At 41.4% G+C, this 25,705-nt stretch overlaps 1 protein-coding gene across 7 annotated transcripts; it reads left to right on the plus strand.

Annotated features, from left to right (window-relative positions):
• The first annotated feature begins 314 nt into the window (after positions 1 to 314).
• On the plus strand, positions 315 to 24,796 carry PUS10 (pseudouridine synthase 10). Of its 7 annotated transcripts, none has more exons than XM_042439450.1 (18): positions 315 to 362; positions 2,188 to 2,324; positions 4,075 to 4,341; positions 5,870 to 5,956; positions 6,377 to 6,411; positions 6,988 to 7,099; positions 7,821 to 7,882; positions 9,709 to 9,754; positions 11,199 to 11,263; positions 11,777 to 11,862; positions 13,201 to 13,326; positions 13,663 to 13,719; positions 14,343 to 14,419; positions 16,118 to 16,173; positions 17,045 to 17,162; positions 18,821 to 18,963; positions 21,659 to 21,758; positions 22,762 to 24,796. In XM_042439450.1, exons 2-18 carry the CDS (start codon positions 2,199 to 2,201, stop codon positions 22,798 to 22,800), a joined length of 1,602 nt encoding a protein of 533 aa, XP_042295384.1. In that variant the 5' UTR covers positions 315 to 362; positions 2,188 to 2,198; the 3' UTR covers positions 22,801 to 24,796. The 7 variants fall into 7 exon arrangements, 5 of the variants coding, with proteins under 5 accessions (XP_042295384.1, XP_042295374.1, XP_042295365.1 ...); XM_042439440.1 differs by having other exon boundaries at positions 331 to 435; XM_042439431.1 differs by lacking the exon at positions 315 to 362 and adding an exon at positions 446 to 775.
• The last annotated feature ends 909 nt before the right edge of the window (positions 24,797 to 25,705 follow it).

Consider the following 25,705-nt stretch of genomic DNA (forward strand, 5'->3'; position numbering starts at 1 on the left):
TCCCCGCCTCAGTCCATGGGGAGGTCAGGTAAGAAAATAATAATATAATAATATAATAATAAAGAGAAGGCAGAAATAATCCGGTTGACACCACTTGAGTGGCCATGGCTCAATATATATATATATATATATATATATATATATAATATGTATATATTATATGTGTTATCCAGCCTCTGAACAGAGATGACTCTGGAGGCCTTCTAGCTGGATTGCGAATGGAAACCGGAAGTGGTACATTGAAACCATTCAATCTGCATCCCCTTGGGGCTCCCTCCCCGGAAGCGGTTTCTTTCACGTGACCGGAAGTGAGTGCGGACGAGGAAGTTATTGACACAGGCTTCCGGTGCCTCAGCAAAAAGGTTCCCCACATGCTTTTTTCTTTTTGATCGGCAAGTGGCGAAGGAAGAGGAGCCTAGCTTGGGAGAATACTGTGTAATGTGTTTGTTTCTTCGCAAAGTGCGGAGTAGGGATCCTGTTTCTAACATGAATGAAAGCCGAAACACACTGCAGACATCATCTATTTTGAGGCCGCTTTAACTGCCCTGGCTCAGTGCTGTTGGATCCTGGGAATTGTAGTTCATTGTGGCACCAGGGTTCTCTTTGACAGGGAAGGCTCAATGTCTCACAAAACTACTTTCCCAGAATCCCCTAGCATTGAGGCCGGGCAGTTAAAGCGGTCCCAAACTGGATTATTTCTGCAGTGTGGGTTTGCACCGAAGAAACCCTAAAGAGGTTCCCTTCGGGTCCTGGAAGCTAAGCAGGGTCAGCCCCGGTTAGTCTGTGGATGGGAGGCTGCCAACGAAGACCAAGCGCTAGAGGCTCCGATTCAGAGGAAGGAATTCATAGAATCATAGAGTTGGAAGAGACCGCAAGGGCCATCCAGCCCAATCCTGTTCTGCCATGCAGGAAATCCAAATCAAAGCATCCCCGACAGATGGCCCTCCAGCCTCTGCTTAAAGACCTCCAAGGAAGGAGACCCACTGCACTTCGAATGGAGAATTGGCAAAACCAACTCTGAACATTCCTTTCCTAAGAAAACCCTGTGAAATCCATGGGGTTGCCATAAGTCAACAGGCAGATTGAAGGCGTATGCTTCTCCACACAGGCTTACAATCACTTAAAGAGGAAAAATAAATGAAATCCCTTTGGCAAAGAGGCAGAAGATGCGACCCTGCCTCATAGGTTTGGAAACCAAAAGCCCTGTGAGGAGAGACTTAGGGAGCTGGGGGTGTTTAGCCTGGAAAAGAGAAGGTTAAGAGGTGATATGATAGCCCTGTTTAAACATTTGAAGGGATGTCATATTGAGGAGGGAACAAGCTTGTTTTCTGCTGCTCCAGAGAACAGGACCCAGAACAATGGATGCAAGCTACAGGAAAAGAGATTCCACCTCAACATTAGGAAGAACTTCCTGACAGTAAGGGCTGTTAGACAGTGGAACAAACTCCCTCCGAGAGTAGTGGCATCTCCTTCCTTAGAGGTCTTTAAACAGAGGCTGGATGCTTTGATTTGGATTTCCTGCATGGCAGAAGAGAGTTGGACTGGATGGCCCTTGCGGTCTCTTCCAACTCTATGACTCTGTAATTCTACATCACCCTGTGTTGGGTTTGTTTTTGTTGTTGTGTGGCTTCAAGTTATTTTCAACTTAAGGCAACCCTAAAGCGACTCTTATCATGGGATTTTCCTTGCAAGATGTATAGAATAATAGAATGATGGAGTTGGAAGAGACCACAAGGGCCATCCAGTCCAACCCCCTGCCATGCAGGAAATCACAGTCAAAGCATCCCGACAGATGGCCATCCAGCCTCTGTTTAAACTGAAAGCATGTGACTTGCTCAGGGTCACTCCTGTGGGTTTCACAGCCAAGCTGGGAACCAAACTCTGGTCTCCAGAGTAATAATCCAGCACTCAAACCACTATGCTGTGCTGGCTTATTCAGAAGTAAACTGCACTGCTTTCCATGGAAACTGCTCCCTCATAAATGGATGTAGCATTGCAGAACATACAAATTCAGATAGCCTGGTTTAATATGTTTCAAGAGCAGGCAGGAATTATGAATATTTTAACACACACTCTCCAGTCAACCAATCAGTTCTGTCTCCTGCAGTTTTTCCCTCCGTTTTCACTCCCCTCCTGCTATGGCAGTCAATCTGATAAAACCTTTCTTTTTCTTCTTTTCAAACGCAGACTTCACCATCATGATTTCCCTGACAGAAAAGGACAGACCTGTTGCTCAGAAGTTACTGGATTTTGGAGCATGCCCACGCTGTGTCCTCAGATTCTGCCGTGTGGGAACGCAGGCTTCATATAGGCGGCCGCATAAGGTTTGATGAACAAAATACGTAACTGTGATGGCTATGGGAGATGTTTTTAACTGATTGTGTACTTGCCTGATTGTGCTTCAAGGGGAATGTTCTTGAGAAGGGAACAGGTCAGACATGACATTGGGGACAGACTGCAGGGCCTAAAAGGATATTAGCTATGAGGGAAGAGGAAACAAGCAGCAGAATTTATCATGGTAATCTGAATCGGTTGTCGAAAGTGTAAGGGAATGTAGACAGGATGCTATCGCCTTCCAGGGTGCATCATAAAGAATTGGCCAAATACAATATCAGGAGACCCATATTTTCCTCAAACTGGGAGAGATTAAAATCCAAGTGAACACCTACTGCAATTGTTTCTTGCCATCCATTACTGTTTCCTGCAAATTTTGTTTTTTGAAGGAGTGGTTTTCCATCATGGGCATAGGTGCTATCGTAAGTCTTTGATATTCCCATTTGTTGTTCCTTTTTACTTCTTGAAACTATCTTCTTAATCAGGTACAAATTATTTGTGGCTAAAGTCACTGCTGTCTTGGGTGTCCTATCCAGCAGAAGTGAGGATATTTGCCTCATGGAATCAGACTTCTATTCTATGTAGCCCAATGCTATCTGCAATAGCTGATTTCCAAAGTCTCAGTAAGGAGCTTTCCCAGTTCTGCTATCTCTTTCCCAGTTCTGCCTCTGAAGTTTAGCTGTGTAGATTTTAATAAAGATGGGAACTTTGGGCCTGTGTTCTGCAACTGAGCTAAAACATTGAGCCCATACAGACAGGCCAAAATAAAGCTGCTTCGGGTCACTTTGGAAGTATGTTGTTTAAATGATACATGAGTCCTTAAGAGGCCAAAAGCTGTGCCAAAGCCACGCTCCAGTCCTAAGGACTGGAGCGCAGCTTTGGCGCGGCTTCTGGCTTCTTACGATGTGTGTGTCATTTAAACAGCATACCTCCAAAGTGACCCGAAGCAGCTTTATTTTGGCCTGTCTGTATGGGCCCATAATTTGAATCCGAATATTCCCATTTTCTTCTCCTTTGTTCAGTGTGTTCTTTTTCCCCTTGTCCATTGTGTTCTCTTGCTTTTTCTCTTTACCACTCCGTTTATTTTTACATCTACTAGAAAGTTCAGACCACAGTTTGTTCCATTCTGTAACTGAGAAGAAGTGTGCCTCTTGCTATCACCTCTGGTGTTACTGACATAATCCTATCTAGCTCTGCCCTATGCCTGTTTTTACTAAAACAATGGCCTGTTACAGACTGCCAAAATAAAGCTGCTTCGGGTCTCTTTGGAGGTATGCTATTTAAATGATGCATGGGTCCTAAGAGTCCGGAGGTCGCGCCAAAGCCACACTCCATTCCTAAGCACTGGAGTGCAGCTTTGGTGCAGCTTCCGGATTCTTAGGATGCATGCATCGTTTAAACAGCATACCTCTGAAGAGACCCGAAGCAGCTTTATTTTGGCAGTCTGTAACAGGCCAATAAGTCCTGCTGATTTCAGTAAGGATGACTTCCTGCATAGGACTACAACATTTGTGATTGTTTCCTGTTTTGATTGCTCACTTTAGTTTCCAAGGTCACTTGTTGCCTCTTTTTCCATATACTAATGTGGGTTTTCCTGACCTGTAGCTCTCAGTTGATAGGATGCTTCATTAGTGATAGTTTGGTGCTTTTCTCACATACTAAAGCCCCGTGTGGGAACTCTCCAGTTTGCAAGCAATGACATGCCTACAGAGTTTCACTGTGCTTTCTTTTGTCATTTAGGAGTTGCTTAGCGAACTGTGTGAATTCCTGAGAACCAGCAGAGATGAGAACAAATTATCTTGTGAAACAGCAAACCCACCCTGTAAGAAAATCAAACTGGAGAGCACCAAAGAAACTGAAGCTGAAGAGCAGACTCTAAATGGAAGCCATCAGCTAGGCCATGTGAATAACAACATAAATGCTAATGCTGAGAATGTAGAGCCAGCTGTATGCACTCTTTGCTTGGGGATTCTTCAGGATCTCTGTGAAGTGGATTTTGTGAAAATGGTAAGTTGTCAACTTTTCAACAGATAAAACTCTGCAACATCTTACCTGCATGTATATGTGCCTTCAAGTCATCGGTTCACCTGTGATTACCAATGAATTTCATAGGATTTTCTTTTAGGCAAGGAGTGCTAAGATGTGGTTTGCCATTGCTTTTCTCAGAAATGTACCCAACAGCACCTGGTATTCCTTGGTGATCACCCTTCCAAGTACTAACGAGGGCTGATCCTTTTGATCTTCCAAGACAAAATAAAATCTGGTGCCTTCAGAATATTTAAGTTATGGCCATTCTAAATTCTCTTTTGCTGAGGACTGATCTCTTTGCATAGTCTTGGACCTTATCTTGTTAAACAAAGCAAGACTCTCTAAGTACTGCAATCCAGGTCCTACAGGTCTTAAGGATCATTGGTTACAAAATACAGCCTCTTGAGTTTGGCTCTGACATGGCTGTTCTACCTATTTCTGCATTTTGCTAATCTCTCTCAGCAAGTGCTGTGACTTGTTTTAGTACAAAATGGTGAAGCAGAACTTCAAAATGGTGAAGTGGAACTTAAGCCTCAAACAGATGTGACAAAAGGAGCAGCCAGAGGCCCCTCCTGCCCCGACCGTTGAGGGACTGCAGTGACTGCATACGCCCAGCCCCGATCCGGGCCATCACCATAGTCTTGAGCTGGCCACCGAAAAGGAGCGGTTTTTGTCCGCTCCTTTTTGTCCCGGCTCTTAGTTACCATGGTTATGCTAAGTGTGATGGGAATTGAAGTCTAACAACATCTGGACATCACATTTACATAAGGCATGGGCAGCTGTGGCAGGTCTAGGGTTCATTTTATGTCCTGGGAAAGTGCAAAGCGACTGGAAATCCACTTCTGGTTCTGAAAATTGAGTTGTTTTTTTTTTAAATTAAATGTTACATGGAAACTTTGAAGCCTATTTAAAGAGTAAATGGTTGCACCAGGAGGCTTCCAGGAGCAGCATGGTGTGTGTGTGTGTGTGTGTGTGTGTGTTTGTGTATAAAGAGAGAGAGAGAGAGAGAAGAAAAAGGTCAGCCTGGGCACCACAAAAATATCGGGGGGGGGCCTGATTTGCCCACCTCTGCTCTGGGATCGTCAGATATTGCTATACTACGGCTCCCATCATCCTTGACCATTTTCCATGCTGTCTAAAGCTAATGGGATTTTACGTGTTGACAACGTCTGGCAGGCCACATTTTCCCCAGTCCTTTTCCAGTCCTTTGCAAACCCCACCCCCTTTGCTAACTGCTTTGCTCCTGGATTTCTGGAGAGAGAGGTGAATAGTTTCTGTCCCATCACCAAGGCCAAGGCTGTCAGAACTAGATAGACAGCAGACAGTAGGGTGAGTTAATAAATTTTTTTTGTAATGATTAATGTGTGGGTGCTTGGCCCTGCTGAGATCTTGAACAGTTTTATTCAAGCATAGCTACTCTGTGCTAAGTAAACCACTTTGAGATTGTTTTTGTTGTTAAAAGCAGTATGGAAATATTTTAAATAAATCTAGTTCCCTGTTTTTTCAGGTGTGCTGTAAAATTAATTCCCCAGAATATCAGTTTTCCAGCTTTGTGTTTTCAGTGTCTTTCCCACCTCAGCTCTTTGTCAGGGAGGTGAGTATTTGCTGGTGTTTTCATTCATAAAAGGTAAAGAGGATGTTCTCAAAGATTGCCTTGATTTTGCATATTAGATCTGCTTTACCAGCACTGATGTCACAATCTGTGACATCTGGCAATGGGAAACCAGTAGTGATTAGGTAGCCTGGGGCATGAGTGGACTCACAAGTATTTTGTTTGTTTTCTGTGTATTGGTCTGGCTAATATTAAGCTTGGCTTTAGAACTGGGACTGGTAGAAGAGATCTGACCATTAGATTTTATCTTCTGAACTAGTTCATCCCTTGCTACCTTGATTTTTGTGAAAGTAACTGATTCCCCCCAAAAGTCTTTTCTCTGCCAGTTACAGAAGAGAAAGTTATAAAGACTTCATTTCATTTTTCCTTTCTCTCTTTTTCTCCCTGGGTCCATGCCTGAAGCATGCAGCATGGCTGCTGGTAAAAGAAGAAATAGGGTGAGTACTTTCTGATATCCCCCCCCCCCCCCCGCTTTCCCATCTTATTTTAGCAACTTACTAATATTTACTAATCCCCTTCATCATCATTGAGCCTGAAAGAACTTGAGCATCAAATACTGAATGTGAGGAGAGTGGAGCTGATAGATTCATTCATTTCTAATCACTTATTAATTGCTGTCAAGTCGACTGCGACACACGGGTGACTGTACGGATGATAGAGACTGTCAAGACACCTTATCATCAACAACCCTGTTTAGGTCTTGTAGACTCAGGGCTGTAGCTTCCCTGATTGAGTCTATCTATCTGTAATGCAGTCTTCCTTTTTTCCTACTGTATCCTACCTTACCAAGCATTATTGTCTTTTCTAATAAGTCATGTTTCTGATGATGTCCATAGTACTGTACAACAATCTCAACTTAGTCATCTTGGCTTCTAGGAAGGGTTCAGGCTTGATGTACTCTAAGACCCATTTATTTGTCATAGGATCATGCAACCCCCACCCCCACTGGAAGCTAGTGTTGTGGTGGGAAATTTTGTTTTTCTTATTTCTTCTCTCTTTCTTTCATGATTTAGGAAACTGGACCTTATGGTGGAAAAAGAAGATCTTGTTCAACTAAAAGAGGCATACAAGTGGATCATCCACCCCTTATTCATGGTGGAGTTGGGGGTCCCTGCTGATGGAAAGGTGTTTTATAAAGCAACAACTTTGAGTGGGATATAATGTCCCAACAGGCCTAGCTCCCCCTGTGGGTGAGATGCAACCTGTGTCTGGGTTGTTTCACTTCAGATTGTAAACTAGCACTTGTGTGGTTGAACGCCCCTCTAAATCTGATTGAATAAATCTGTCCCCATATGCTTTTGAATGCTGTTTTATCATTGCATTTTATGGCTTTTGCTGCATTTTGCTGTTGTATGGTAATTTTGTTGTATGGTAATTTCTAGTCAAAACAACAGTATAAGCTTTTGGTGTAGAACAGTTTCTAAATATCTTAATGAAATAAATAAGTAGAAATCATATCACCATGCAGACAGGCAAAAGGAGGGACTGTTGCTCTTCATTTGCATTGGCAGAAGGGAAAAAAGAGCAATGATAAAGAATTGAAAGCACTAATGCACACTCAATGGGGCAGTGATTTCAGCTGAAACTCTGGTTAGTGGAGAAGGGGTGAATGGCTGCCTCTTCAAGCTTAGGTTGACTTGAGAAGGTGCAAACAAGCCTTTCACTATAGTTTTTTTGTGGGATTTTCAGGTAAATCTTTCACTGCTGGGGCACAAACAGGCCTTTGTTCTCTGTTAATTAAGCTATGAAGTGGGATAGTTTCAGACATGTCCAGAGCTGTAAAAGAGAATAGAGGGGGTTAAATAATTTCCAAAAGTAACTTTTCTTCTGTTTTATTGCATTGCAGAGCCTGTTTGAAGTGTCTGTGGTCTTTGTCCATCCGGAAACTGATGAAGACTGCCATTTTCTGTAAGTTGCAATAAGTTTTGAGGTGTATTCACAGCAAAAGAGGCAAATAGTATTGAACATTCCTAGTCTTGGCTCAAGACTTTGAGTGTGCTTTGAGCATGCCATCCTCAGTGCCCTTCTAGTGGAACTTGTTCACCTTCATCTACTAGTTGGCAGGCTGGTTGTGCATCCACCCACACAGCAATTTCAGGTTTATGTCTGTGCCATACCCATTAGTTCTACTTCTGGAATGATGCTGACACTAGCCTTACCATGCATACCTCAGGGGTGGGGATGACCTCAACCTGATGGTAAGGCTAGCAAGTACAAGGGCAACACATAGACTCAGAGGGTGCCAATACTACTAGACCTCACCTTGGCAGTGTCTACTGCAGTATTCCTGTTTACCAGCTCTGAATTATGAATGAGTGTAGAAACACACACAACCAAACAGCCAAGAGACTCGACACTCCCAAAGTGGAAGCTCAGAATAGAGACTTACGATTAATTATGTGGGGAAATATTCAAAACATAAATATTACATCATTATCATCCTCATCTTTATTTATTATTGATGCCTCCTCCTTTTCCTCAAAACTGGAACTCAGGTTTACATAATTAGTGTACTTACTCCCAACTACCAATCAGTTAAAATAAATCCACATAGACTGAAGTCTTGTGCAATACAGTATACAGCCAAGAATTTAGGTTTAAACAAAATAGAATAATCCAGGGTATCAGATAAACTGTTGGTGAGCAACATGCCTACAACTACTTAGCTGTTTTATTGTCTATATATAGATTTATATGAAATGTGTGGTGCCCATGTTTTGAATGTTTTTAATCAGTATCATTTGTATTTCGTTATTCTTGATTTTGTGAGTCTGTGTTGAGCTTTTAAGGTTCTTGCCCACTTATGTTTTGTTTCTTTTGCAGGACCACTTTCCTGTTCATTTAGCTCTAAAATAAACACACTGGTCTGATTTAGAAATTTGTTACATGTGAAACTTATGTATGAACAAAAAGGAATAGGACCATGCTGCCAGTCCCTCTGAAAACATGTCCATATGGCCTTTGCCCCAATTCCCACACATTCAGAGCTTGGAAAAGTTACTATTTGAATTACAATCACCAGAATCTCCCAGCTTGTATAGCTATGGGCCATTCTAACTGGGAGATTCTTGGGATTGTAGCTGAAAAAAATATTTTTTCCAAGCTTCAAATGTATAGGAGTCAGGCACACATGGGCCCTAAAGTCAGCAAAGAAATCCCTGTTTGCAGGCAGGTGCTAATATGTAGACCAGACAGGAAGAATATGTGTACCATGAATAGAACAAGTGATTAGTCCAATTCCTGCTTATCCGTTTATACATTATGTACATGATAAACATCTGAAAAGTGTTCATCCGTATGAAAAGTTGAGGGAGGGTTTGAAGGAGATGGGAAAAGGTTTAGTTGTAAAGCACATGGTTTGCTAGTCCCCATCATCTCCAGGTAAGACTGGAAAAGATTCCTGTCTGAAACACTGTAGAAACCTGATGCCACTCGGTGTAAGCGACACTGAGCTACATGGACCAAGCCTTGAGTCTGTATGTGGCCATTTCCTATATTCCCAAGGAACAAGCAGGAAAAGAGGCTGTCTGGAAAGAAACAGGGAAGGGGAAGTTCAAGGGGAAGTTACTGTCATGGATGCTATTTGTGGAAATGCTTTTGCCCTTGCTGCCTTAGGCTTTAACTATTTTCTTTTAACTGTACTGATAGAAACTATACTCTCTCTATTGATACAGTAATTGTAAACATTTTTATAAAAGAATATGTGCAGTTTGATTTCTGTTGTTTACACCTAGAGCCTCAGCATGTCCAGGTTGTTTCAAGCCAACAAAGAACAAACAGGTGAACAATTTTGCAATAATATCTCTGCAGTTAATCTTTATTTCACCTTCTGTTGGCAGGGGAATGTACATTTCTGAAGCAATGTGCAAGTAATTTTATTTTATACATTATGCATGTTATTGTGTGTACATTCCAAAACTAATACCTACATGGGCTTTTTATTTATAAAATTTGTATATTTGAGAGTGAGAGAATAATATGCATATACTTTTCAGCTAAAACTCGCTCCTGAAGTAGCTCTTAAATTAGAATCTGTGAAGAGATACGAAGTAATTATGTAAATAAACACCAAAGATTATGTACAGCTGATTAAAGTTACAACAAAATACAGTCAGCTCTCCATGCTTGTGGCTTTGACTTTTGTGGATTTGATTAATATAGGTCCGGTACAAATGAGCCTTTCCGATGCTCTCGTCATGTGCTAGGGTTGCCTGGGGGTCGGAGCGCCCACACGCTCCGCAACCCTCGCATGTGACGAGGGTGTAACAGTGGCGGCACCCTGTATACATGGGCACCGCCATTGTTACATAAGCGCAGTGCAGTGTCCGCACGTGCCACACGGTGCTTATGTAATAAGTGCGCCAGTGGCGCACTTATTACGCCATCATGGCTTGAGAAGAACCCGCTTTTTGCGGGTTCTTTTTCCACCAGCAGGAAGCCATGCAGTTTGGCAGCTGCGGCTTCCCTCCAACGGAAAAACAGGCACAGTGAAGCCATCCTTTTTGGGTGGTCTGTACCATGCTATAGTCTCTCTAGGAATCTCTAGGTCCTCCAGTGCAACTCTGCCAGAGGTTGACCATAGAGTTTTGCTGGAGGACCTAGAAATTAATAGACAAAATACTTCTCTAAGTATTTGTAGGTCCGTGTGATTCTGGCAGATGTTGACTGTAGAGTTGCCCTGGAAGATAGATTAAAAAAATATTGTTTTTTAATTTGTGTTTTTTTCCACTTTCATGGAGGTCCTGTGTCCCTAACCCCTGCGAATGTGGAGAGCCCACTGTAGGAGTATCTGTGGGTGCATCTACACTGTAGAAACAATGCAATTTGGCACCACTTTAATTGCCATGGCTCCATCTTGTGGAATCCTGGGATTTGTCATTTTGTGAAGCACCAGCAGGCTTTGGCAGAAAAGGCTACATACTTTGTAAAATTACAATTCCTAGGATTCCATAGGATGGAGCTACAGCATTTAAAGTGGTATGAAACTACATAGATGCACCCCAAGATACCAGACAAGCTGTAAGTGAGAAATATACCTGCAATTACTTAGATGAACTGAGTGAAATAAAAGAATACATTTAGAACAGAGACGTAGCTATGTTCATCTGGAATATCAGTATGCAAAGGGATCCTGCAGGACCTTTGAAACTAATTGCGCAAAAGAAGTTGTAGCATGAGGTTTTATAGACTTGATCTACTTCCTCATACTTCATTTTTTCTCCAGTCTGTCTTCACCAGAATGGCTGTTGTTAAGGCTTTGGATGTGATAAGTGAAGAAGATTTTCATAAGTAAGTAACACCTGAACTTATTTTAGCCATAATATATGAACATATCACAGCAGAAAAGAGTTAAAGGCAAATACATCTGTGGGACTAGTAATAATAATTCTTACAATTTTTCTTTTGTTACTTAATTTGAAAACTATGTAAGCTGAGAGACAAATGTTCAGGCCCAGTTTCCTCCCCCATCTGCTAATTTCTGTTTACATTGGTCCTTTTAAAAACAAGTCTGATAAAATCTATTCTACCTCAATCTGTTCCATAAATAGCTAGGCTTAGAACATGACTATTCTTGTTTAATAACACTGTTGTTGTTTCATCTGTCTCGGTGTCAGGAGTAAAGGAATAAGTTTAGGTGAACACAGGTTGCCTCCTAGCTATCTTTCATCTAAATATTTTATTTATACCCCACCCTTCAGCCCTAATGGCTATCAGAGCTATACAGTTATTCTCCTTCCCCATACCAGGGCTGTTCTTGGTTGTTGTTTTTAATGGTTAAATTTTATATCTCCCTTTGAATAGGAACTTTGGAACCCCACCGAGTTTGCCCAAGACCCCTTGCACAGCTGTTGACATTCAATGTACCAATGGTGCCATCTTTGTGGCTGGTAAACCACCTTTTTTTCCTGCAGTCATTTTTCATAAGTATGCCAGGCTAGGGTTGTGGGAGGGTGGTCAGCCTTTTTTCTCTTCCTTGCTGGAGGACGTTTCCTCTTCCTTAGGCCTTTCCTAAAGCTAACATAATACTTTCTGATTAGATATTTAGTTCCTCTTCATATCTTCTGGAAATGGCCTAGCTCAGTCTTTTGTGATCCTTTTAAAGGAACACAGAATGTAGAATTTTTGGTAAAGATTATACATCAGAATATTTTCCCATGTTCACACTGGTACATGTTTGTAGAAGCCCATGTAGTCATATGAACAAAGCATTTTTAAATATATATAGATAGATAGCTACATGTTGACTCTTGCTTTGCTAGAGCACTTGCAGAGCTGTTCAGTAATCATGAACCAATGCATCCAGATTTCAAGAAAAGACATTAGGAAAAACTTTTTTTTACTGTAAGAAGTGTTCAGCAGAGGAATAGTCCAAGATCAGCCAAGGTACCAGTCAAACTTTGTATAAGTTAGAGTGGTGTCAAGCCATCTGGCACCTTTGCGGCACAGAGGCCTAGAAACAGGAGTTTTACTGCCTTTGTTCTTTCCAGATGTTTTGGCACTTTTTTAACTTGCTTAAAACCCTGTTGGCAAAGGATATCTCTCTTGTACTCTGTTTTCTAAGTGGTTAAACTGACCCTTTGCTAACAAGATAAAGTTTGGTTCAGTCCTTAGATAGTTCAGAGAATAGCTCTATTACAGGAAGAAGGAAACAGTTAAAGGAAACCTTGGCCAAAATCCATTTTTAATCTAACTCAATGGTTCTCAATCTTTGGTCCTCCTGGTGTTTGGGACTTCAACTATCAAAGCCCCAGCTAGCTTGGACAACAGTTAGGAATTTTGAGAAGTGAAGTCCAAATCATCTGGCGGACTAAAGGTTGGGAACCACCAGTCTAACTAGAGCAGACAAATGGAATCAAGAGAATGTATATCGTCACTACCACCAAAACCATTGGGTTTTCTTTGCAAGATGTATTCAGAGGGGTATGCCATTGCCTTCCTCTGAGGCAGAAAGAGTATGACTGGCACATGTCACTCAGTGGATTTCCATGGCTGATAAAATCTCCCAGAGTCCTAGTCCAGTACTGAAACTACTACATCACATTGGCTCTTCATATTTATTTACATTTAATCTTTTTCACAGTTTGAGACTCAAGTGTTGACTTACCAAGTTTTCATTGATTTAATGAGTCTCCTCTAATCATTCTTGGCTTCAGGTAAAAATATTTCTCATTGCTTTTGCTAAATTAAGGTAATAAATATTCTGATTATGTGCTTGTTTCAAACAGGAAGATATAACAAATACTCAAGGACATTACCTCAAACTCCCTGGATTATAGATGGAGAGAGGAAGATGGAGTCTTCTGTGGAAGAGCTGATCTCAGAGCATCTCATGGCTACCTTCAAAGCAGTCAGTGAGTGTTTTGTATATATTTGGTGCACATGCACTCATGCACATTCATGTAAACTAAGACTGTGTTTTAAAACATGGAAATGCTGCAATTTAGTAACGTAAAATCTGCCTATAGAGAGCTCTGGTGCCACAACAAACTACAGTTCCCAAAATGCTATAGCACTGAGCCATGGCAGTTAAAGTGGTGACAAACTGGATTATATCTGCAGTGTGGATGCAGTCCAAGAGCACTGTTAAATAGGACATTAGACTATGTTGATCTGTGTAGATTTTCTTAAAATCTTACTGGCTTAGGGGTTTAGGAAGTTGAATGTATTTTTTTCTCTTTCTTTTTAAGGTTTCAATTTTTCATCCTCTGGAAGAGAAGATGTGGATGTGAGAACTTTAGGCAATGGTAAGCTTGCCTTGCCCTTTTCAAAATAGCCTAAATGGCACCAACATTAATCAGTTGGAGAGAGGCAGCGGAGTTGATCTGAGCATTGTACTATGGCTCTGAGACCAGTATTCATATTTCTGCTTACCCATGGAAAAACCCACTGGGTGACCTTGGGCAAGTCATATTTATCAGCCTCAGAAAGGCAAAGGCACCCCCCCCCCCGAACACATCTTGCCAAGAAAGGCCTGTGATAGGATCACCTGAGGATTGCCATAAACTGGGAATTACTTGAAGGGACACAACAGCAAATCTGTTGGAGATTCCCCAAGGCAAAAATGATGACATTTATCAATGGAACAGAACAGTGTGAGCATCCTGAATTGAAAATGACCCTAAGAATATCTCTGTGGTGATTGCATTTACTCTTTAATGCTAAACAGTTTTGTGCAATCCATGTATTGACCATGCAAGACAAAGTATGCAAATTCAAGGGCCCAAGAAAAAACGTTCAACCCTGGGTGCATAGCTACTTTTTCTAATAATTAACTCACTTCCTAAATCTCTAAATTTGTTTACAAGCATGCATCATTATTTCTGTCCCCTTCCTTCTCCCCCTGCCTTGTCTGGGTCTTGGTTGGCAGGGAGGCCATTTGCAATTGAGCTGGTGAATCCTCGGAAAGTCCACTTGGATGCAGCAGAAATGAAGGCACTTCAGCAGGTAATTAGTCCACAAGGCATTTAAGATCATTTACTCAGATGGCTCCACAAAAATATTATAGTACATCAGGATGATGGACCTCCTTCTCAAACTGTTGACTGATCTCTAAAGGCCCTAAATGGCATAGGACCAAGATACCCAGGCTGTTGCTTCTTGTACCAAGGGTGGGCATACTTCAGGTTTCAAAGGCCTTAGCAATTTTACTAGAAATTCCAAGATCCACAAACCAGAGCTTGGTGCAAGATACCTTATTCAGCTCTCCCCTGGTCCTGGTTCACTGTCCTGTTTCTATTAACAGTTTTTCCCTATCTCTAGGCCATCTTTGAGTGTCAGCGTGGTGTAGTGGTTTGAGTTTAGGACTAGGACTCTTGCGATTGGGGTTTGCAATGGCCAGGAGTGCTTGGTACCAGCTTCGGCTGATACGCCAACTGTGTCCCTGTCTGGACCGAAAGGACCTTGAAACAGTAGTACACGCACTGGTAACCTCTCGCTTGGATTTTTGTAATGCTCTCTACATGGGGCTACCTTTGTACCAGGTTCAGAAGCTTCAACTGGTCCAAAATGCTGCAGCCAGATTGGTCGCAGGAACTTCAAGATCCGACCATATAACACCTGTACTAAAATCTCTTCACTGGCTGCCAATTAGCTTCCGGGCACAATACAAAGTGTTGGTCATTACCTATAAAGCCCTATATGGCTTGGGCCCGAATTACTTGAAGGAATGCCTCTCCCTACGTAATCCGCCCCGCACTCTCAGAACAACGGGGAAATATTTGCTCGAATACCCCAGAGTGAGATTGACATCAACTCACCAGAGAGCCTACACGGCAATAGCTCCATCCCATTGGAATGCACTCCTGGAAGAGATCAGACTCAGCCCCACATCAGAAGCCTTTAAAAAGGCACTGAAAACCCATATTTTTCAGTTAGCATATCCTTCTAACTCTATATAGAGATATCACACACCAATAAGACCAGGATGCCTAGCCAAAACTGATAGCGTGATTGTTTGCTATATTGTTTTTAAGGTTTTTAATCTGTATAAAATTTATGATGTATTGTACTGTATTGTAATATGTTACAGCTATGATATGTGAACCGCTTTGATCTGGAGGAAAGGCGGTATACAAAAATAATTCTTATTATTGATTCCCTGCTCAACCATGGAAACCCTCTAGGTGACCTTGGGTGAGTCATATACTCTCAGCCCCAGAAATAAGGGCCCTGTGATAGCTTCGCCTTAGGGTTGCCATAAGTCAAAAACGACTTGAATGCATGCACAACAACAACAAGGCCATCCTTCCCCTATTTGCCGGCAATCTTTTCCCTGTCTCTAGGCCATCTATTCCCTATCTGCCCTCAGTTTTGTATCCCATCTTTCCTAGTAGGCCCCCTTTCACAAGCATTCCCTGAGCTGTGATTGGATGGCACCAACTAGGTTGGCTTAGCTCAGTGGTCCCCAAACTATGCTCTTTAAGGGATTTTGGATTTTAGCTCCCAGAATCCCAGACTATTGGCCAAGATTTCTGAGGCTTCTGGGAGCTGAAGTCCAAAATCTCTTAAAGGGTACAGTTTGGGAACCACTGGCCTAGCTCCTTCCTTCATACCTTTTACCTGCAAAACATTCAGGTGCTTTTGTTAATCTCTCCCTTCCTTCCTTCTTTCCTTCCTTCCTTCCTTCCGCCTTAATGTTTTTAGACAATCAATAACTCATCAGACAAAATCCAAGTTCGTGATTTGCAGCTGGTCACCAGGTCAGTGTTAAAGTTCTTGGTTAAATCTCTTTAAAAGTGAAATCCCTTTAAAAAGTGGAATATGAAATCCATTCATGTTTGTTGCCATTAGGTAATTTGTTCTTAACCTCTTTTAAATGATGCTCTGAGCCGCTTTGTATAGAGGAAGGATATACCATATATATTCATGTACAAGTTGACCTCATGTATAAGTCGAGGTCAACTTTTGGGGCCAAAAATATGGATTTTCACATGACCCGTGGATAGGTCGAGGGTGTGCTCGCCTCAGCGCCTCCCTGACTGGGCTTTCCTTGCAAAAGAAGCCCAGCAAGGGAGAGGCTTTTGGGCGATCGCGCGCCCTCCTCGGCATCTCCTCAGCCAGGCCCCTTCGCTGAGGAAAGGGCCTCACCGAAGAGAGGCTTTTGGGGAAGGCGATCGCCCTCCCCAGCGTTCCTTCAGCCGGGCTCCTTCCCAAGGGAAGGGGCCTCGCTGAAGAGAGGCTTTGGGGAAGGCGATCCCCTCCCCAGTGTCTCCTCAGCTAGGCCCCTTCTCTGGGGAAAGCCTGGAGGAGGAGAGGCAGCAGGGCACGCGATCGTCTCCCTCGTTGGGCTTTTTCCATCGGAGGGAGTCGAGGCTAGGCAGTTGGGAACTCTTGCCAGCGTCTCCCCAGATGGGCTATCTCTTGCAGGGGTAGCCCGGCTGGGGAGAGGCTTGGTTAAAGTACCGCATTGCCCCGTAGATAAGTCGACCCGCGATTTTGGACGCCATTTTAGGGCAAAAATTTCTCGACTTATAGTTGAGTATATACAGTAAATGAATTGTAATAAATATATATTTTTAAAAGGTGTAGAAGCCACGGTATGGCTACATCATCTCATTTCTTTTGTTTCAGGGAGGCCATTGGGCATATGAAGGAAGGAGAGGAAGAAAAGACCAAGACTTATAGTGCCTTAATATGGACAGAAAAAACAATCCGGAGTGAAGACATTGCATTTCTAGACAATATGAAGGTTGCAGGGATGGGGTGGTATTTATCATTTGTTTGTTTATTTGATTGTGCACAAAAGCTTTATGAGCTGCATGTGTCAGATTTACGGTGAAGGACATTGGCCTTGTCTAATGGGAGAGCCTCAGAAGCTAGGTGGGTAATACATTCGCTTTGTCAAACAGGGCATTTCCCTCAGTGAATTTTAAAAAGGCTGCACTAAATATGACATGAACAGATCAGGAGCGACTATTTTGTGTCAAGCCTCTACATAGAGACCAAGACCCAGCCCATGGGTGATTTAACAACTGAGTTCCCTCAGACTGAGTTTTCCTCAGGTATCTTCAGGCAGCTTTTTTGCAAACTATGTGTTTTTTGTCCAGATTCCTTGTGGTAAAGAAAGGCTGTATTTTCACTGCAGAAATAATGCTGGTTAATACCACTTTAACTGCTGTGGCTCAGTGCTATGGAATTTTAGGATCTGTAGTTTTGTGAGATACAGTGGTCCCTTGGAATATGGGAGGGATCCATTCTGGACCTCCCTGCATATGTGAAAAAACGCGGGACTTCAAGTCCTGTTGATTCTAATGGCAGCATGCTCCTGTGTGTGCTGCTGCATGTGCGTTGCAGGTACACACACCATTTTATCCCCGGGCATGCCTTCCACATGAGCTCAAGTCTGCGTATGGCATGTGTGGACTGTATTTAGCCTTAGAGAGCACTAGTGCCCCAACAAACTACAGATCAGAGAATTCGATAGCATTGAGCTGAGGCAGTTAAAGTGTTCTCAAACTTCATTATTTCTATAGTGCAGATGCAGCCAGCATGACGATCCCTCAGGCACTAGGATAGGACATCCTAGTCTTTCAAAATCAGAGTTGTTTCTTGTTTGTTTTTTACAAAATTCATACAGAACCAGACTTAGATTGCAAGGCATTCTGCAGCACTGGAGACTTGAATAGTTGCAAACTGTTTCCACAATTCCTGTATTTTGGTTATCAGTAGATTATTTATGAGAAATTAACTTTTCTTCAGGTGGGATACTGGCATTCTCATGGGGACCAGGAAATGCAAAAAATGTATGTCATTTATTGTTCTTTAAAACATTTATATCGTGAGATCCATCATAGAGGGTGATAGATCTAGGTTGCATCAATAGGAGTATAGTGTGTAGATTTAGGGAAATAATAGTACCATTCTATTCCGCTTTGGGCAGAGTCACTTGGAATACTGTGTCCAGTTTTGGGCACCACAGGATGTTGACAAGCTGGATGAAGGCAAATAAAATGATAAAAGGTATGAAAACCATGCCCTTTGAGAAGCAGTTTCAGAGTTGGATATGTTTAATCCAGACAGGAGAAGGCTAATAAGTGACCTGATAGCCATGTTTAAATATTTGAAAGAATGTCATATTGTAGATGGAGCAAGTTTGTTTTTAGCTGCTCCAAAGACTAGGATGTGGAACTGTGGATGTAAACTAAAGGAAAAGAGATTTCACCTAAACTTTAGGAATAATTTCCTGATGGTAAGTTTGACAGTGGAATATGCTGCCTTAAAGTGGGAAAAGTGGTTGAGTTGACATTTGTATTTTCTTTTCCAATCACTGCACCCCTCCCTCCCAAAAAAAGTTGTCTTGGACTATCTCTTCACACACCTATTTATCTTTCTTTGCGTTTACACCAGGAGTTAAAACTGGATCAAAAGACTCCACTACGGGTTCTTCATCGGCGACCTCTAGCAGTCAGAGTTCGTGTCATCCACACCATGAAGTCGGAGTACATAGATGAGCATCACTTCCGTCTCCATCTGAAAACTCAGGCAGGAACGTATCCTTCTAAGGCAAAATGCCCCCCCAAAACTAGATAATGCCATACTTGAATGAAAGGCATTAGAACAGTTTATTAAAAAAGGAATGGAAATATCTAAGTAAATTTTGGGTGATTTTTATCATTGATGTTAGCTGAAGAATCGAACTCCTCTGACAATGCTGTTCTTTGGCTTAGTAATAGAAATGAGTACCACCCCCTATGGTCGGACATGACTTGACAACCTTGTCAATGGGGAATACCTTTTCTTTACCTTTTAGAAGGCCATAGTTTTGCTCAAAATTGTTCATTAAACATATATGGTCTGATTGAGATTTAAAGTAGGAGAAGTGGATTCCCTGTCTTGCCTCACAATGGCAGTCCCTAAACATCAGGAATTTCACTTTCTTCCATACTTGACTTCTTAGGTTCTTAAAGAAAATTGTTATTTTAGGTAAATTCTTCAAAAATGATCTTAGTTGGAATTCTTCTCCATTTGTACTGGCCTAATTGGTTATGTAGAGCTCTTTTCATCATATTGTACCCATGTATCATAGATATTAAAAGCAAGAGTCTCTCAGAAAAAATGGGTAGTAACCCTGATTGGTTGAGGAAGAATGAATTAATCTTTATTTAATCTTTATTTTGATCAACAACTAGGATTTTTTTTTGACAGAGTAAGACTTCAGCACTCTTAACCTCTACCTACCATATATACTCAACTATAAGTGGACCTCGTGTATAAGTCGAGGTCAACTTTTGGTGACAGAATTTAGGATTTTTATATAACCAGTGGATAAATTGAAGGGGGGAGCCCAGCTTGGGAGAGGCTGCAGGGCAAAGGATCGCCTTTCCCAGCCTCTGTCCAGCTGGATTGTCCATTGTGGAAGCAGCCCCGCTGAGGAGAGGCTCAGGTCCTACTGTATTGACCCGTGCATAAGTTGACCCAGGCTTTTTAGGTCAACTTTTTGACCTAAATTTCTTGACTTATACATGAGTATATATGGTAGATGAATCTGTCAGTTTTAGTTTCTCTCACTATTTCATTTCTTTTAAAAAAATCTCAACCCTTCTTCAGCTCAGATATGAGGTAAGTTTTTTTTTTTTTGGTAAGTTCTTTGCAGAAATGAAATGAGATGTTCAGTCATCCCTGCTGAGAGACCCAGCTGAATAGGGTGAGCCTTGGTGCAAGGGGAAATTCTTGAATATCAGGTAACTAATGTAAACATTACCTTATCAGTAGGTGAAGGCAGATCCTGGATTGATCAATAAATCATTAAATCAGGCAATCACTTTATGAACCTATTAGAGCTTTAAGATCTTCTGGAGAAGCTCCTCTCTGTGTCTCACCACTTCTTAGGCTTATTTAGTGGGAACAAGGGAGAGGGTCTTCTTGGTGGCTGTGCTCAGTCTTCAACTCCCTCTCTAGGGAGGCTAGGATGGCTCCCTCTTTGCTCTCCTTTCATCAGCAACAAAAATATTCCTGTGCCATCAGGCTTTTAAAAACCAAACAGGATGTGGTTTTAATGATGTGCTCCACTGTCTTATGGTTTCTATTGTCTTTTAATGAATTTTAATGTTTTTAAACTTTAAAAAATATTTAAATTTATACTTCTATTGAATTTTTAAAATATTTTATGAACTATCAGTATAATTTTAAATATGTTATTTGAGTCTCATTATTAGGAGAAAAACAGGATAACAACAACAACAACCTTGCCTTTTCTGTAAAACAGGGGTTCAAGGCAGGTTAGAGATGAAAAGAAATACAAGTAAAACAACATATAGTTAAAAATGCAAAAATAAAGATTAAAATAGTATTAAACAGTCCATAGAATTATTACGGTATGATTTGTATTGTCTTTGAATGAATTTTAAATTGTTTAACTTTATAAATTGTTTGATTTTTTAAAAAAAATACTTTTAAATGTATACATTTATTGAAGTTTTTAAACAGTTTTTAAGTGGTATAATTTTAAATATGTTGTTAGCCACATTAAGTCTCATTACTAGAGAAAAGCATGATAACGACAACAACAACAATATATTTATACTTTGCCTTTTCCACAAAATGGCGTCTCAAGGCACCTTAGAGATAGAACGAAATACAAGCAAAATCACTTGTAGCTTAATTCCCCCCCCCCAAAAAAAAATCAAGATTAACATAGTATTAAACTGTCCATGGAATTAAAACTCTTTAAACACTAAAAGCATAGAATAAAAACAGTACAGCCTACTAAAACAGAAATCCCTTTACACATGAAAAGATCAGTTCCTAAATGCCTGCTGTAACAGGAAGGTTTTGCTCTTCTGATGAATGGACAACAGGGAAGAAACCAATCCAGCCACCCTGGATAGGGAGTGCCAAAGTCTGGGTGCAGTCATGGAACCCTCTCCAGCATTCCCCCAAAATGTGTAATGCCTTCAGATGGTGGGAACTAGAGAGGCACTTCCCTTGAAGATCTTGTTATGTGGACAGGTTAATATGGGGAGATATGGATCCAACCCAACATGCAACCCTCATTAAGCCATTCCTCTCTCTTCTTCCCTTCCTAGTCCTGCTAATGCTGCAGGTACAGCAATAAAGTTAATGCTGAATGTTAAGTTCTCAATACAGTATTCTTATTAACTGTTTGTGGGAGTAAGAAAGAGGGTTATGTGTTCCTAGGTCTGTCATCAACATCTCTACCTGCTCATTTCCTTAATAGCAATGTAGCTACATTAAAGAATTTGTGCATGGAGACTTTGGGAGAACCAAGCCAAATATCAGTTCCCTCCTGGGAATGACTGCTGACATCTTGGAGCTGGATGTAGAAGTAAGTACTTCGTGCTATACATCTTCACAATGATGAAAATTGCCCTGGCCTTTTCTAAACAGAAAATTAAGACCATTTTCATGGGGCATCTCTTTCAAGGCCCATATATTGAATTCCAAACAACACAGTGTCTTGAAGAACTCTTAACAAGCCTGCCTGATAGATTGGAAGCTTGTCTACGTGGATAAATTCCCCCAAATTCTCCCTAGGTTCACTGCATGAAGCAGAGCCAAACTCTTAAATCAGATGTTAAATCAGATGTGTTAAATCAGACCTGATTCTGGGCTTCTTCCCCCTAACCAACATTTAAATAATGAACATTTTACTGCAGATTGTCAGCTGTCTTTATAGCAACAATGACAGCTGCCTTCACTCGCAGTCCCTCTGAGCTGCCCACCACCACTGTCACTATCACAATTTGCTCTGAGGTTTGAATGAAGTACTTACTATCACTAGCAAGGCTGGACACCTCATTTTGACTTCAGCAGCATGGGAACATAGTGGGGAGGCAACTGCCTGTTCACTGTGAGAACTGAAAACCCACAGCAAAAGAGAGTAAGTAAGGGGTGAATTTGGGGCTAAAAGATTCTGGGAATAGCCCGAAGTATCCTGGTCAGTGGAGATCTGCTCCAGGAGATTCACAGATTCATTGAGGGTTTGGGAATCCCACTGGCCATGGCGGCTGAGGAGTTCTGGGAACTGTGGTCTACAACATAACTGGGGAAAGGACATTCAAAAGTTGTTTGGGAACTATTTTGCAGATTCCCAGTTTCCCAGGATTAGATCTTGTGGTCTGTGATTGATATAATACTCTCTTCCTCTGAAATAAAACTGGGTTGGCTTAATATCCCAAGTAATCAATACTAAGACCATTGCTACTAAGTTCAAATGTATATCTGCAATTCTCAGTATTCAAATTTCCGTGCCCCTTTCGTCCTGATCCAGTTGTATGGGGAATAAAAGTTTTATCCCAGTCCTAATGTGATTTTTTTTCCCTTTATAGTCTGTGGATGTTGATTGGCCTCCAACTCTGGACAATTAATGAATAATTTAAGTTTCAAGATGGTGGTGAAGAAGAGGGATGAAGAGAGACCATCTCACCAATGATGGATTAAAAGCGAATGGGTTCCATTTTGGAAGCTAGCTGGCTTCTCTGGATTTTACTTAAGCATTTTAGATCATGTTGATCTGTTGTTTTATACTTAAAATGTGTGTTCTTAATTGGATTTAAAGATTCTGAAAACAGTGGATTGGATGGAGCAAGATGTATCTGTTTTGCGGTTGGAAGGACTACACTCACAAAAGGTGTCTCTGTCTAATTTGGGATGGGAGGAATTCCTCTTGCCACCTTTATCATGTCTCACCCCATTAAGCAGAAGCTTGCACCCTCTGTATAGAGCTGGTGTGGCTACTATGGGGAGAAGCAATGGGGAAGTCTTACCATCAATCATGTTTGGTGCACTTAAATCTGGGATCAAGCCCTGGTACTTTGCCAGGCATTAATTTAAATGCTTACCTGTCTGGAACAAATTGCAATCTCAAGAGAGGACCGCTTCTTGTAAGACAATGCCTTTGATTTTCCCACCAAAGGCAGTCAGATTTGGAATCCATTAAATGATCAGAAAATAGCAACTGCATTCTAAGAATGAGATGCACTTTCCTGAAAATTACTTAGCTCTGTGTGTCAGAAAAAGAAGAAAGAACTCTTCCAATCAGTGATGGAGACTTTCTTTTTTGGTGTTTGGTTTTCAAACCGCCTGCTTTTGTGCACACCACATACAGAAAGAGTGATAAGCAGGAGTTAAACCATCTCTTCATGCAATGCTGCCAATACAGCAGGGCATGGTGCTTAAAATCACCTAGGAATTCTGTACATACAGGTTGAGTGAGTCTTATCAGGAATTCTGAAATTCAAAATATTCCAAAATTGTCCAAAAGGCTGGCTGAGATCGTGACACCTTTGCTTTTTGATTGTATAGTGTACACAATCTTTGTTTCATGCACAAAATTATTTTTAAAATACTATTTATAAAATGACTTACAGGCTTTGTGTAAAAGGTGTATAAGCAACATAAATGAGTTTTGTGTTTAGACCTGGGTTCCAGCCAAAAAATTCTGAAATCCAAAACACTTCTGATCCCAAGCCTTTCAGATAAGGGAGACTCAGCCTGTACTACGTTACCAAGATATACTCTATATGGGATGATCATATGCTGTTAACTCTAGATCTGTGGCAAAGAGCAGCAGTATGATTGCTAGTGATGGAAGGTTGGTAAGCAATTGCACATGAGGATACTCAATCAGCAGGCACTCATTTAAACTGCTTCAGTCCTGTGCATATTTACTCAGAAGTAAACTCTATGCAGTTCAACAGGACCCTACCACCCCACTGGAAATTTGGCATGCATAGGATTGCACCTTCAGTGTTGGATATGTAATACTGAGGACAAAGCTCTAAATAACCATCTCTCTTGAAAGGTAGAGGGGGGTTTGCTATCCTTTAGGAAGATGCTGTAATTCAGAGATGGGCAACTGTGGAAGTTCGGGGGCTGCTTTTATGCTCCAGGACCTTCCAGTGACTTCAAGGACTACTAAAAAATGAAAGAAGAAACCCAAAGTGGCTCCAAGTCTGCTTCTGGATTTCAAAAATTGATATTTTTAATATTAAATGGTGCAAAAAGGGCTTGAAATATATTTTAAAAGTAAATCGTTCCACCTGGATGCTTCCAGGAACAACAATTCACCCTCTGGCTAAAAAAGGTCAGAGTAGAGATTCTGGAGGTGTTAAGGGTCACAAAGTACATACTTGGGAAACCTTATGTGGCCCCAGGGCTATCGCTTGCCCACTGATAAAGTCAGTGAGTGAAAAGGATAATTGCTCTTTCCAGACAGTAATATTTGCCCAGTGATATGTACCCAGAAAGAAATAGGATCATGTGAAATGCAGAGGAAGTTATAATTGAAGATGTCACTTGCTAAGAAAAGTTCTGTTTTTTTTTTTAAATTAAGAAAATAAATGCTCCCTTCTTAAAATCCTGTCTAGAGTTTCAGTGTTTCTTTTTATATGCGTATTGCCTATGGCTGCAAACCACGGAATATGGATTATGGTCAAGAATGTATTTTACAGAGCCAGTATAGAGCAGTGGGTAGAGCAACTTTCCCTAGTTGTAAAAGTTGAGGCCCAATCTTTGAAGGGCATTGGCTTTGGGAAGACTGAACTGCTTTTCAGTACTAGGATTTTGGGGACCATAGTTAAAATCCTGACATAATGATTAAACTCCATGGGTCATTTGGGGGCCAGTATTTCTCTCTCTCTTTGCATGACACTTTCAGAATTGTTGAAAGGACAACAAGTGGAAGATTTGTGTCTTTGGGAAATCAAGTTTAACTGTGTAGTGAATATGGCTGGCATCTTGCTAGGCAGTTATGTTGTCATCAGCTAGGCTTACAACATCGTAACTGTTGAGTATTCATTTACAATCACGGCACCATTGCTATAGCCACAGATGCCCCTCAGAACCACTCACCAACGCCATCCATTGCTATAGCTTTCTGGACTTTAATATGTGTTTCAAGGGTCAGATCTGGAGATGGATCACAGTCACAACATTGTAGCTACATGTCCAGTGCAGGAGCTTGGCCTCAATTAATTTCTTGGTCCAAAATTCAAAGGTGAGCAAAAGTTTGATCAGGACTAGCTATGATTCCATGATACTATGCAAGCTTTTATACCCTCCAAAAACATTACACTAGGTGTGTGTTGTTTTTTAAAGGTGTGGAAGCTAGAAGTGTGGAAGTCCAAACATTTGACTTAATGTTTGAACCATGAGATTGGCTGTTGAGGGTGGCTAAAATGGTGGTCTGGAAACCATGCCCTATGAGGAACGACTTAGGGAGCTGGGGATATTTAGCCTGGAGAAGAGGAGGTTAAGAGGTGATATGATAGC

This window comes from Sceloporus undulatus, chromosome 1 (assembly GCF_019175285.1).
Source record: "Sceloporus undulatus isolate JIND9_A2432 ecotype Alabama chromosome 1, SceUnd_v1.1, whole genome shotgun sequence".
Taxonomy (NCBI): domain Eukaryota; kingdom Metazoa; phylum Chordata; class Lepidosauria; order Squamata; family Phrynosomatidae; genus Sceloporus; species Sceloporus undulatus.

Bases quoted from the DNA above. Each gene is read 5' to 3' on its own strand.
- PUS10 (XM_042439450.1), top strand. From the start codon at position 2,199: ATGATTTCCCTGACAGAAAAGGACAGACCTGTTGCTCAGAAGTTACTG. The intron at 7,100-7,820 runs GTGTTTTATAAA...ATTGCATTGCAG, and splicing joins GGGTCCCTGCTGATGGAAAG to AGCCTGTTTGAAGTGTCTGT. The intron at 13,327-13,662 runs GTGAGTGTTTTG...TTTCTTTTTAAG, and splicing joins GGCTACCTTCAAAGCAGTCA to GTTTCAATTTTTCATCCTCT.